At 40.2% G+C, this 14,706-nt stretch overlaps 1 protein-coding gene across 1 annotated transcript in view; it reads right to left on the bottom strand.

Moving 5' to 3' along the window:
- Positions 1-8,561: 8,561 nt before the first annotated feature.
- The window catches only part of SLC37A3 (solute carrier family 37 member 3), a 37,714-nt gene continuing 31,569 nt past the window's right edge, over positions 8,562-14,706 (bottom strand). Inside the window, exons 14-16 of the mRNA XM_070947105.1 lie at positions 11,822-11,887; positions 8,915-8,994; positions 8,562-8,783 (exon numbers count right to left, since the gene is read on the bottom strand). Coding sequence (XP_070803206.1) covers positions 8,651-8,783; positions 8,915-8,994; positions 11,822-11,887 — 279 coding nt within the window. The 3' untranslated portion in view covers positions 8,562-8,650. The remainder of the gene's footprint in view (positions 8,784-8,914; positions 8,995-11,821; positions 11,888-14,706) is intronic.

Here is a 14,706-nt window from a genome sequence, read left to right on the forward strand (position 1 = left end):
ACTATAGCTAATTGCAGAGGCTTTATAGTATGTTGAAACCCAAAAGGTGGAGAGACTGGAATGAAGCAATAACGACTTCCACATTTTGGCAGAAACAGAAAGACACAATTGAGATAGAAACTATTACTCTTTAAGATGAAACTGGATTCAACAACTTTCTGTTTGGTAACTCCAGCCAAGTTGAATTTATTGACCATTAATGGCCATTCTTCCTGCCCACACCTTCTGTGTTAATTTTTCAAAGTACTCATTATGTAAAGAGTCAAAGAATACCTGAATGTATTTTCTTCTCACTTCCCACACTTGGTATTTGAAAGTTAAAGCCAGTCTTCACCAACTTGATATTCTGCACAGGGATTAGAACTAAAAGTCCAAATCAGTAAATTTGCTACAGTAGTAGGAATTCTGGGAATTGTAGTCTCCAATTCTCTTGGAAGATGGTTTACATTGTTTGTAGCCTTGTTTTTTAACTGAAAATCTCCATAAGTGTTTTATAGAAATGCAGTTTGAAACTAGTGTTAATAAATTAGGGATTAAGAAATATAAATATAACAAAGAATTCTGGAAATTACCATACATCTTCCCAAAATGTTGAGATTTTGCTCTGGAATCTTTTGAAGATCTCCAGACATAAAATAAGTGCAGAGATGAAGTATAGATATGACCAAAAGATTCTGTATGATAAATCACAATGTGGTTTGCTTGGTTTCATCTTAATGTGTGGTATAAATCTAGCCAATTGTGGTTTATTCAACAAAGAAAGATCAAGCAAAGCATGGCTTATAACGTGCAAACTCAATCATTCCATCAGTAAGCATATATTTCTCCACTTTTCTTTTCCCCTAACACAGATGGCCTAAGCTGGTAATGGAAAGAGAAAGGATCTTTTATTACCCATTAACAGTTTGAAATAAATATTTTCATCTATGCCAAGGTCAAATTAATGCTTCTTCAATTTGCAGTGTAGTATGTCTTGTCATTCAAAGTATCTAGGAGATGGAACAAAAGTAAACTCTGGCTAAGAATTTGCTCTTGTAATAATACTCCTAGTTACATTATTCCCTGGTCCAATTCTATGCCAGGTTTTCCTAACAATCAAGTATTTTCTAATAAATGTTGATGGATTTACAAAATGAAGGTATTTTATCTATGTATTGGAATCAATGTCATTTCTTGTTGGACCCAGAAGGATCCAGGTTAAATAACATATGTTGAGGAAGAGCTTAGAGCAGAAGGAAACATAACAGGCTCTTTCAAAGTTACTCCACTCCACCAGATTATTTAATGTTATCCCTTAGTCTCCCTTGTTTCTTCTAAGACCAGTGATCCACAGCTGCATGCAGTCCTTTGTCTCAAGAGCACTGAAAGCTAGATCTCAGTTTTCCTTTCCTATTGGCAGTTGCTCAGCGCCTGCCTTCCTATTGCCAAAGCAGTAGCATCAAGAAACCTTTGGTTATTGTGGGGAGAGAGACGAACCAAAAAGGCTTCCCATTCCTGTTCTAGTGACTTTGTTTTAAATTACTGGATTAAAATGAATAACCTACAAGTGTCTTGCTAGGGAAAGGATGAAAGACAAGAGTTATACATTTTTCTCCTGCCTTCCTTTTTTCTAACCTTGCTGAAAATTACTGGGAAGAGCTGAAACTGATCTCATGGTGTCCCAGTGACTGCTTGAGAGACTCATTTTTTTAAAAAGGTAAGGGTAAAGGTTCCCCTTGCACATGTGTGCTAGTTGTTCCTGACTCTAGGTAGCGGTGCTCATCTCCGTTTCAAAGCCGAAGAGCCAGCGCTGTCTGAAGATATCTCCATGGTCATGTGGCTGGCATGACTAAATGCCAAAGGTGCATGGAACGCTGTTACCTTCCCACCAAAGGTGGTCCCTATTTTTCTACTTGCATTTTTTACATGCTTTTGAACTGCTAGGTTGGCAGAAGCTGGGACAAGTAACGGGAGCTCACCCCATTACGCAGCACTAGGGATTCGAACCGCTGAAGTGCCGACCTTTCAATTGACAAGCTCAGCGTCTTAGCCGCTGAGCCACCGCATCCTTCTAAATTTTTTTTTACAGCAAGTCAATTTCATTGCTCCCTTTCACTGATCTGATGAAGATTATAAGAAAGGGACTGAATGTGATGCGTATGAGAACAAGTAATATTCAGGAGGGAAAGAGTGTGGCGTGTCTTTCTTTAATCCTGGCACATTTTACAGTGCTTGGAAAACTGAACAGGCTTCCCCATCCTTGCTCTAACAGCCCCCATTGCTGTTCATTTTTCATCCTTTACACTAATTCTGTGAAGTAAGGTAGTATGAAGGGTAATGACTGGCCAAGATCACCCCTTTGCAGACGACTGAAAATTGGTGAGCATTATGCTTATTATTTAATAAGAGCCTTGTACTCTTTGTTCCAGTATTCTGAACTCATCTGGATTAAGCTCTGCAAAGAAGTGTATTATCAGCTGTAAAGTATAGTTGCTGTGAAAAAGAACTGTCTGATGTTCTTAAAGACTCACAAATTAGATCAACTTCTCCCATTAGCAGGTGAAAAGGAAAGGGGTTCCACCAGAGGCATGAGGGGGAGGTGAGAAGATTCATCCTCTTGATACTATATTTCACTGGCTGCCAGTATATTGTCAGAACAACAGATGGGGAATTACATTTGGCAGTTCTGTAGATGAAAGATTCCTTAAATGCAAGATTAGATAAGCTACACTGTAAATAGAAATCATCATTCTGTTCCTCTTCCTCCTCCTCTTTGATTGCTACAGCAATAAAAAAAAAAGTAGGAATGTTGAAAAACGGATTATTCTCTGTGGTCAGGGACATTACCGTCTTATAATAGTAAAGCTAAAAGGGGCGGTTGAATCCAAATATTTGCTCAGTAAAAAAAAAAAAGTCTAAATAAAAACATCCCCCAGATAAGATACTGGCTTTCCGTTGGTGTTTGGCTTCCTGTAACTTAAATCCATTCTTCTATATCCTGCATTCTCTAAAGGGAGAAAAAAATGGTTTTGAGCTGCTTCTTTCTGAGTCTCTGATATCTGAGGAGGTGCTATCATGTCCCTGTGGATCATCTTTTCTCAAGATTATATATATATAACTGGGTATATATATATATATATACCCAGTTCCTTCCATGTCTCTTCACAGGACTTAATTTTTAGTTCCTGATCATCTCCTCAGATACCCTCTTTTTAATACATTCTACTGTATATATGCTCCTTCAATATTTAGGGACACTGAGCATAAACTATTACATAGAATGATCCCAATCTCTCACCCATCCTAGGTAGAAAAATGTCTATTTATGGAAAGTGCTCTTTTACAACTTTTAAAATATGCTTTGCTCAGTGGTGGGCTGCAACCAGTTTAACAACTGGTTCTGTGAGCGTGTGCTTTGCGTGCATGCGCGCCTAACACATTTACGCGCAGCATTCAAAATACAGCAATTTGAAGCTCAGCTGCTTACCTTCTAAGGCAGCCCCAGTCAGTGGAACAGCAGAGGTGTGGAAATCAGCTGCGCCACGCGAATCAGCTGAGCCAGAAAGAGGGAAATATAGGACAGGATAGGGCAGGGGTGGATGGGCGATGCCAGCTGATGGTCGGAACTACTGGTTCACTAGAACCGGTCCGAACCAGCAGCAACCCACCACTGGCTTTGCTTTATAGTCAACTTAACACAACTCCCGAGATGAGGAAACGCAACATTCATTATAAGTCAAAAATAAAAAGCATGTACAGAATCTTTCTGTTGCCAAAAATAATTTAATAAAATCAAACTCAATTGGACAGTTGACAGCATGTCTTTTCCCCCTATTTACTTTCACAGAGAATTTAAGTGGAAATATATACAATAGAAAGTATTACCAAGAACAGAACGTTCCATAGCACCCCATGAAGAATAATTTGTTACTGACAGCCTTTAATTTTCATTCATTCATTCATTCATTCATTCATTCATTCATTCATTCATTCAATTCATTCTGGCTGCCCATCTCAAATACATGAGTCTGGGCAGCGAAATTGGCTCTTTGCAAGGAAAATTCTGTATATGTTTTTATTGTGTTTGCTAAGTTGAACAATTTCTATTAAAGTTAACAGCTACCCAGGCAAAAGGCAAACAAGCATTCCCAATGGTAGTAGAAATGGTTTGAAAATACATGAGTTGCCATTCCATGCACATAACAGTATTTCAAACGAAGGCAATCTGCATTATAACCAATTCTACCATACCCTGGAACAGACTTTGGCAAACCTGGAACCTTCCATACTGTTATGTATTGAACTGCAGCTCACATAACTTTCAGCTATGCTGGCTGGAGACAATGGGAGACATAGTCTAATAATTCAAAGGTGCCAGATCGGGTGATCGCTGCTTCAGAGTGTTGGCTCGTCTTCACCTTCAGCCAGCCAAGAAATCCATTGACTGAGCTCTCACATTTCGATTCAAGGATGTGATTATAAGGTTTCCTGTTCTTCTCTCATGGTGAAAATATGCAGGAAGGGTGGTCTTTCTGGCTGCCTCCCATCAAGCCAACCAGAAGTGAGAAAAGTGATTATGTCCCCAAATCTGGAAAAGCTTCTTTAACTAGGGCAGGGCTAGAATTCAACACCATGCTTTGCTGCTTAATTCAAAACATTTAAGCATAATATTTAAGAAAGTACTTTTAATGATTAAAAAACAAAAGTCAACGATTGAGAGCATCTCCTTTCAAGGTAAATCACGAAAGAGTTGATGCCACAACTTAGTAGAAAGGAGCAAGAAAGAAAAAAAAAGATAGTAAAATTTGCTTTTACTGTAATTTTTTTTCCCTGCTCTTGGAATAGATTTCTAATTTAAAAGTAAAGATGTTGGGAAATGTTCTTACTTTTTTAATGCTCATAAATTAGGCTATTGTGTATTGTGAACAGTAGAATAGAGCAGCATGACAGGAAAAGAACACACGAAACAGTAAACCAACACAATTAAGAGGCTCTTAAGTTATCAAAAATTTTCACTTACAGCAGCCACAACGATTTAAAAAATCTACATGAACATATACATTTCTTTAAAAAGAAACCATTAAGCACATATAAAATATTTTTTTAAAAAAACAAAAACAAGAATTTCTTCCCCTCAAATTCACAATTCGCTTAGTGTTCTTTTTATCTCAATCTCAATAACAACGAAACATTAGAAATTTAGGGTCAAGATGACATTGAAGTCAGCAGGTTAAAAAGCAGTTTTTGAACACTGAGTTGAGGATCCCAGCACCTTAAAGAAACTCATTTTGTGGTTTTAATCTGGTTTTCGGTTCTTGAAGGCGGGATTTGCATGAGAAAAAAAAAACTTTACTTCGTTTTTAAATTAACCGGTTTTCTGAGTTCCCACAATATACTGAACCGCGAACTAACTCAAAGGGCTACGTTTGCACAACACATTGACTCAGAAAAATGAAGTTGCATGCATGCAATGGCACAGTGCACTTTCAGAAAAAGTATAACATTGGGATGCTTTCATCGTTCGCAGACATGTTTGAATCTGGATAAGTGTGCTGTTTGAACCTAGTTACTACGGTATGGTCTCTGAGCCTCTGCTGAAGATTACATGCCCAATTTTTTCCACTGTTTTGAACTACAGAGTCACCGGCTAGATCGGACAATAATGCTGCAAAAATCCATCCCTTCTGTACAGTGGGAATCCAGAGCATGCTCTGTTTATTAAACATTCAAGTGGGGGCATAAGGAATAAGGCCTGCGGGTACGCAATTGAGGAATACATAAAACACAGGATAACACCATGGTTATTCCACATTAAAAAAACTGTGGTCTGACTGCTTGATGCACATCAGTTTGCACGAGTGTACACTCTACAACAGAGTTAGCAAGCTTTCTGGCAGGAGATATTATCCCAAGAACAAGTACTGCGTCAGAGGTGCTAAAAACAATATTTTTAAAATGCCCAGAATCTTACATAATTTGAGCAAAAAAGACCAAGATCTTATACCATTTGATGGATTTCTCTAGATTTGGGCTATTTAAAATAAAATGTTTTGCATTTAATTTTAGGGTATCCATAGATGCCACTGAGTACAGCACTTGTTCATACATTCCTGTCTGGAAATTTCCAAAATATGTGAAAATGCATCTGGTACTAAAGAAAGATGAGGAGAAGACAGATGCTATCTGATCCAACTCAACATCCCTGAACTTGTAAGGCAGACCTATGCACTAATATGTAAGACAAGTGCTCGAAACTGCAGCCCTAAATTTAAGTCTTGCTTTCGCAAGATCATCTTCTAGTTCAAATTGCCCCATTATACCAAATATTTCTAGGCATTTATTCATGGCATAATGATTCCTCAATTTGGATTAAGGTGATCTAGAGCAGGGGTGTCAAATTCAAGGCCAGGGGGCCGGATTCGGCCCATGGGGTGCTTAGATCTGGCCCACGGGGCTGCCCTGGAAACAGCGAAGGACCGGCCCGTGGTGCCTCTGCCAGCGAAAATGGAGCTCGCGAGAGCTGCGCGTGCCCCCTCCCGAGCTCCATTTTTGCTGGCAGAGGGTTGCAGGAGGCCATCAGAGCTCAGGAGCCTGGTTTTGCTGGCAGAGCGCTTGAGCCACCACAGATGCCCCCCAACACGCTGGCCATGCCCACCCAAGCCATGCCCACCCTGGCCCCCCAAGGTTAAACACAACCCTGATGCGGCCCTCAATGAAATCAAGTTTGACACCCGTGATCTAGAGGCTAAAGACAAGGGGGAAAGTAACCAATGCAGCTTTGCTTTTTTGGGGGGTGGGGTGGAGGGAGTAGCTATGCACCTTATGCAATGGCCAGCTCTGCCCACAGAGTGCCTTTGGTGAGGATCATAGATTGTAGTTATAGGGTCTTAAGGAAGGACGGTTCAGGCTTGGTGGAGCCCTTAAAAAGAAATCAAGAGGTCTCTGCCTACCTGTAAGCGACAGTGATCTCCAGTAAAGGAGACATAGTAAATAATCATGATCATTATTCCCTTTTATTCCCATTTTCTCAAACCTATTTAAAAAAATTAACAAAAATGTAAAGATCCTGGTAAAACTGTGATTACTACCCCTCCGTATAAAATAGTTGGCTCTGTACTTCTCCAGAGACTCAGCTTGTTTTCACATATTAGACAGTTAAGAGAAGATAAAAAAAATCAAGTACGGAATGCAGTTGCTCTGCTAGAGAGAGAGAGAAGGTTAAATTAACATGAACATCTGGATAGGACAAATATTTGGAGATCAAACAAACACCCTACAAATGTTCTTTTTATATAAGGACACCAAGGATTTCAGCTGCTTTAATAGTACCCTGTTGTATATTTTTTTTTAATAAAAAAAAATATATATGTCGTTAGGGAGCTACCAAAAAACTTGCAAAAACCAGCAGTGGATTGGCCCAGGCTACTCTGAAACGCTCTTTTGATAACTAAATAGTTGGAAATGCCTTTCCTTTTCACCACAGTAAAAATGCAAAGAGCGCTGTCCGTTTCATCTGTTTGGCAGCTTTTTTTGGCGCCTGGATTACAACACAAAGATCCAAACTTATTACAGTACAAAGAAATATGCAAGGGCCGGTTTGTGTAAAGACACCAGCTATCAGCTGGCCAAGCTTTTTTTTTTTTTCTTCATGATTCCACTCCGGTTTGCAAGTGGGAGGTGTGGGAGAAAGACCACATATCTGAAGGATTTCTCCCTTTGTAAATAACATTATCTTCCTTTGGCATCAGGACTGGTAAAGTGGCTCCCTTCTTGCTGCTGAACTCCGATTCCCATCAGCCCTAGCCAGCAGAGCTCAATGGGGAGACACAAAGGAACCTAAAGTTTTAAAACATCTGGAAGACCTCCAGATTGCCACCAATAAATGAGCACAATAGGAAGAAAGCAAGTATAGTAAATCCTCTGTTTAATGGATCTCGAATGCAGCGGACGAAATAGGTTGGATCTGGATTTTTGTCTGCATTTCAGGCAGTATCAGAATTCCATCCCAAACAATGGATCAAGTCAGGTCAGGCAATGTTTTCTGCTGCTGCACATCCATAATTTCCATAATTTATTTGTTTTTTTTTTAAATAATATTTAATAAATAATTATGGTCCGTTAGTGGCTATCTCAAACTCTTTTACAAGAGTTGGTGACTATATTTTGTAAGAAAAGGTATGAATGTTTTGTACTTTCAGGTATAGCTTTTACCTGCGGCTTCATAGGTAAAGGCGACACCGAACACTTATAATTATTAAAGTAATTTCATGTATAGGTACATTTTGGCCTCAAACAATCTCATTCAGCTTTAATAGACACCCCTTTCCCCTTTCCCCGGGGCCCCTATCCATTAAATCAAGGTTTTACTATACAAAAGCTTTTTCTAGGCACAATCACGTTCTGCTTTCAAGAAACCTTTCTCCCACACACAAGCCCAAGGTTTTATCATTTGATCTGGATCAGGGGTCTCCGACCGTGGCAACTTTCAGACTTGTGGACTTCAATTCCCAAAGTTCCTCAGCCAGCTTTGCTGGCTGAGGAACTCTGGGAGTTGAAGTCCGCAAGTCTGAAAGTTGCCAAGGTTGGAGACCCCTGATCTGGATAATCGCATCAACAAGCCTTGGAAACAAGAGGTCAAAATCAAAAGAGGAAACATATCTCGCTCTTACACTCAACTAAGCCTTCCAAGCACACAGTCAGCTCTTTCCCAGTTGTGGGTTTCCACAGCATGATCTTCAGACGGGATTCGGATGACAGTCTTTCCGCGGTGAACGTGTCGGTGGCCATTTCTCAGCAAATCTGATCTTGGTGGATATAAATCAAGAAATGAATGCAAAAGGCCTGAAATGCCAAGTTCCCCCTTGGGAAGCGGGGTGGGGGGGTGGGGGGGAAGCAGTCCGCTGAACAGAAGAGAGAAGAGGGTCAGCCAGCCAACCTGTGCAAGCGCCTCTGGTTAAGGAGCATATTGGTTTCCTTCACTATCAAAGGCATGATGAAGACCACCGTTAAACTGGTCTGCAAAAAGAAAAGACAGGAATAGCTTTGAAGGCAGAGGCACAATGTGGTTCAATGCAATTATGGCACTAACTCTAGAGGATATCAAACACTATACAGAGGCAGATCCAGATTTGCCATCCCACGAACACTTAGAAGGACTTTGTATCTGATCGGTCCATTTGCCCAAATGGCCCAATATTGCTTATTTTGATGGAAGCAGCATCTACTGTATCTGATCCATTTTCTACTGGAAGAGGAGCCAAAACCAGTTCTGCTTCAATCATGCCTTATAGGTGATCTATAAGAAGTGAAGATGAAGTGCCTAGAAACCATCCTATCCTGTCCCCTATTTGGCAAGACAAAGCATACCTGAGTACAGAATAACAGAGTTGGAAAGGACCTTGGAGATCTAGTCCAACCACCTTCTCAGGCAGAAAACCCTATACAATTTCAAACAAATGGTTGTCCAATCTCTTCTTTAAAACTTCCAGTGTTGGAGCATTCACAGCTTCTGGAGGCAAATCGTTTCACTGATTAATTGTTCTAACTATCATGAAATTTCTCCTTAGTTCTAGGTTTTCTCTCTTTAGTTTCCATCTATTGCTTCTTGTCCTGCCTTCAGGTGCTTTGAAAAATAGCTTGATTCCCTTTGTGGCAGCCCGTTAAGATATTGGAAGACTGTTATCATGTCAACCCCTAGTCCTTCTTTTCATTAAACTAGACATACCCAATTCCAGCAACCGTTCTTTAGTTTTAATCTCCAGTCCCTTAATCATCTTTGTTGCTCTTCTCTGCACTTTTTCTAGAGTCTCAACATTCTTTTTACATTGTGGCGACCAAAATTGGATGCAGTATTCCAAGCGTGGTCTTACGAAAGCATTATAAAGCGGTATCGGCACTTCACGTGATCTTGATTCTATCCCTCTGTTAATGCAGCCTAGAACTGTGTTGGCTTTTTTGGCAGCTGCAGCACACTCCTGGCTCATATTTAAACGATTGTCCACTAGGACTCCAAGATCCCTCTAGTTTCTGCAATTTGCCCCTGATGATGGAAGGCATGCACTTATCATCCCAGGCATGGAAGAAATAGTTAACAAAAGGAAAAAGAGGGCTCTCCAATTAAAATCCTCATGTGTGTTTGTTGAATGACAGGACAAGTGAGAACTGCCTCCGACTCCAGTCTAGATTCAATTCCCCACCCTTACTTTAACTGATGGCCTTTCCCCACTTTTGGCACGGTGGACCTCGTAGGCCCATTTTTCGCCCTTCCCAGGCTCCAGAGGCTTTCTTAGAGACTGGGGAGGGTGAAAATAGCCTTCCCCACCTCCCCAGAGGCCCTCCAGAGGCCAGAAACAGCCCCTTTCCTGACTTTCAGTGGGACCGGAAGGCCCATTTTTCGTTCTCCCCAGGCTCCAGAGGCTTTCTAGGAAAGGCCTGAAAATCAACTGGCCAACGTGCGCATGCGCACTGGAGATGAGGTAGGGCAACGCTCACGTGCCCACAGATATGGCTCTGTGTGCCATCTGTGGCACGCGTGCCATAGGTTTGCCATCATGGTTTTAAATCTTAAGAGATGTTATTGTATAGTCCCATACGCATTTACTTAAGAGTTCTAACTAACCTACTTGCTCTAAATGTGTTCAGGATTGCAGCTTTCCTATGAGGTACATTCTTCAAATATAGACTGTTGAGATGGCAGACCAATTACAGACTGAAAATTACACCCATTATCAATGATACAGATCAGACCCTAACAATCTCAATTTCACGTATGAGGGCTGTTTCGTATTGAATGTCATGCAACCCATGAAGAAATTATATTCAATGGGTTACAGTTGTCAATCAGATGATTCATACAAATGCCATCTCCTGTGAAATTGAGGAAATGTAATCCTTGCAGGATAAAAAGGCAAGAAAGTTATAATAAATTGAAAATATATTGAAAACCTCTATAAGGTTTGACTGTCCTTCATCTTCTTTGGAAGATGAAAGACATCTTAGCTAAGAATGTAAACTTATGTGTTTCGTTCATTTTATTTAAAATGTTTAAATATTCACCTACAACTGTTTCCATAGAGAGATGCCATCAGAAAGGGGACCAAGGGGCTGGACACCAGCCAGCTATTAGCAATTCAATAGTGAAAAGATTGAGCCATCAATCAAGACATCCTTTATTTGACTCTAACTTCTGCCTTTATCTCATTGGGGCCAGTTTTTTTAAACTGAGAAGAAACTCCCATTGATCTAAACTGGATAATGTTTAGTCTTGCACTCTAGCACTGCAGTTTAACATAATGCTAAACCAGGACTTTTAATCTGCTCGCTTAACAATTTCATATCTGGATTTTGTTTCTTTTTCCCCCCAAAGTTTTTTATTTTTTTATTTTTTATAAAGATATCAAATTAATGCGTGTGTGGCACCTGGGTGTCATACATTCTAATACAAATAAAATTATTCAGATTAATCATAACTATTACATTCAATCCGTTTATATATTTCTAATAATAATACACACTTGTATTAAGTTATAGTCTATCATTGTTCAATTATTCCCCATTTTCTCTCGTTATTACTTTCATTTTATGAAATAAAAATGTATACACCAATATCCCCCCTTCTCTTATTTCTATCACTTATTCTAGCTTTTGATCATATCATCCTTTATTAAAAGACTTTTTCTTTCTTTCTTTCCTATCTAACTTCTAATCATGTCACCTACCTAAAAAAAGAAGAAAAAAAAAGGAAAAGAGAAAGAGAGAAAAGAACAGAACAACATTTCTTTTTCTTGCTGCTTGGTGGGGAAGGGTATAATCTAAAAAAAATTTTTTTAAAATGTTTTCTTACCATCAGAATGAAGAAATAGAAAACTTGCATCCATCCCAACCTCTCCTGGATCAAAGATACTAAGTACTGGAAGGAAAGGAAACACAATGAATCCTTAAAGGAATGCATATGAGTTTTATTTTTCTATTACTTTGTTTATGCATACAGATCTCTCTATATATGTATATATGTCTATGCATATGCATAGTCTATATATATACATGTCTATGCATATGCTTGTCGATCTAAAGGTTGGCAGTTCAGCAGTTCGAAACCTAGCGCCGCATAATGGGGTGAGCTCCCATTACTTGTCCCAGCTTCTGCCAACCTAGCAGTTTGAAAGCATGTAAATAATGCAAGTAGAAAAACAGGGACCACCTTTGGTGGGTAGGTAACAGCATTCCGTGCACCTTTGGCATTTAGTCATGCTGGCCACATGACCACGGAGACGTCTTCGGACAACACTGGCCCTTTGGCTTTGAAATGGAGATGAGCACTGCCTCCTAGAGTCAGGAACAACTAACACATATGTGCGAGGGGAATCTTTACCTTTACCTTATGCATATGCAAGTATACTGTATGTACAAGGAAATATAAACTTATACAAGGACACCCGTGGAGGCTCCTTTGCCCTTCTCTTTGTCTCTCTAAGTAGTTTTTCAATATTAAACAAAACTTCACACACGGTTCTTTTCAGAAATGGACCAACGCAAGCTCTGCACCATCGTATCTGAAGCACAGCAGGTAGGAGAAAGCTGGCACGCAAATCTAAATCTTTATGAGAGTATCAAAATAGCATGCTTGAAAATGCCGTCTTATAATCACCGAAGCAGGGGAAAGGTTCCCCTTCTCCTGAAAGTCCCTTTGCAAATCTAAGCATCAAAAATGATATAGCGGCAGAGCTATGCAAACTTCTCCGGAGGTAGAAGTTACAAAAGAAACCCACGTTTCTCTTCCTCGCACCTGAACCTATCAGTGAGAGAAGCAGGACAGAGATTGATAAGGAAGCCTAAGAAAGAAAATGGTCCTTAAGATGCCCCAGCTAGGAGCGGATGAGATTTCTAAATGGAAAAGCAATTGGGCTTGAATTGCAGCACAGCAACACTGCTTTGATTTTAAATTCTGATGGATAAATGTTCTGCTGCTGAGGTCTGCACATTTCATAAGGTGTATTATTCTATTACATTATGTTTTTGTTGGGTCTTTATTATGGCAAACCTCCTGTGGGACAGCTTCTGCCCTTCAAAGGTGGCTTAGCAAAAAAACAACCAATAAAATGTTTGGTCTAAGTTCACAACTGCCTTCTTTGACTTCCACAAGATCAGAGCAATGATCTCACACTGGAAATCTTTTCCAAATGCCATCTCCGCCTCTAATGAGAAACCGACATTGCCACTCTGGCAAAGTGCCGCTCTCTTCCTCTACTATCTCCACATTCCTTCAAATTTCTTTTTTACTTATAAAAAAAAGAGAGAAAAGAGGGGCAACATAAAATAGCACAAATTAAATGGGGGGGGGGGAACGGACCTCCCACCACTTCACATAACTGCTGACTGGGAATCAGGCAGCCTCTAAATTATATAAATAGTTTGGTGCTCTAAATCTGACTGGCTGAAAGATAGATGCTGGGAATCCAAGAGTTAAAAACGACAAACTTAAATAGGGCTTGAAAGCTAAACAGGCTAGACAGTTTAGGCACAGTAGACAAACTAGCTCAAAACATAGCCATGTTTACTTTTGCATGGAAATTACATCCTTTTTCACTTGGGATATTTTATGCATCAATAAATAATGTTTCTGCTTTTTATCCCGTAAATCACTTCAAATGGTTCTGGAGAGATTTGGTCCAAAGTGCACTCGTTTCAACTGCTGGCGTAAACCTTGGCGTATTTATGTTTCATATGTTGTATTCTTTAAGGGTCTCCTTTTTCTGACAACTTCAACGTATTTCTGATGCTGACTTCCCACTAGGGGAGACAGCCCAGTTTGTGGAATCTCAGCTGGTTGCTATGGTGATGTACTGTCACAGATAACAGCAATCTTAGGTAGAGAAGGAAGTAGAGGATACAATTTGTCAGACACAAAAGCCCTCGTGAATAAAGGAAGTTCGAAAAAAATTGGAGAATGGCAATGGCTAGGAATAATGAATTCTACAGAAGGTACGCCATTGTTATCTTCACACAATGGCCGGTCTTATAGCTTTGAAAAGCACTGTGTTGCTTCCTGAGATCATGAGGTAAAGGATTAGTAATTTCTTAGAGCAAAACCACTCCAGAGTCACAAGAAAGCCGAGAGGAATTCCACACTGCTTATGCTCCCTCAAATCAGACTGGCCAATGCATTATGGCAACATTCCCCCAAAGCCAAGTTTTTAAAAAGATACCCTTTCCAACACCAGCACTTTTCTATAGTAGCCAACACCTTTGCCAAATCATGGAATGCATTCCTGCATTGCACTCACATCGCTTCAAAATTAGCCCTGTATTTCCTTGGGTGAACACCTCTGCGGACCTACCTGAAAACCCTACAACAGAAGGGATGCTGCCTTGCAGCTCTGACACTGGGCAAGAGAAACAAACATAATGGACATCTGTAGACCATTGGCATCCTTCAGTCTCAAGAGACTATGGTATTGTGTTCTGGAAAGAGGTCCTAAAACAGCATCTAGTGTGACTAAAAAGGCCAATTCGAGAGTGGCAATCTCTCCACACTGAGGGCAGATACATTCTGTCCCCTGCCCAGCCCCCAGATTTCGCTGGTTCCGGGACTGCCTCTTTGCCTCAGCCTGCCGAACAAGTGTCTCTTCGAATTGGAGAAGGCCATGCGGTGTCTTTAGCCTCCAAGCTGAACGATCGGAGGTCAAGTTTTCCCAGTTGTTCATGTCCATTCCCAGGGCCTTTAGGTCC

Source organism: Pituophis catenifer, unplaced genomic scaffold (assembly GCF_029215685.1).
Source record: "Pituophis catenifer annectens isolate HBS135680 unplaced genomic scaffold, rPitCat1.0.hap2 SCAF_7, whole genome shotgun sequence".
Taxonomy (NCBI): domain Eukaryota; kingdom Metazoa; phylum Chordata; class Lepidosauria; order Squamata; family Colubridae; genus Pituophis; species Pituophis catenifer.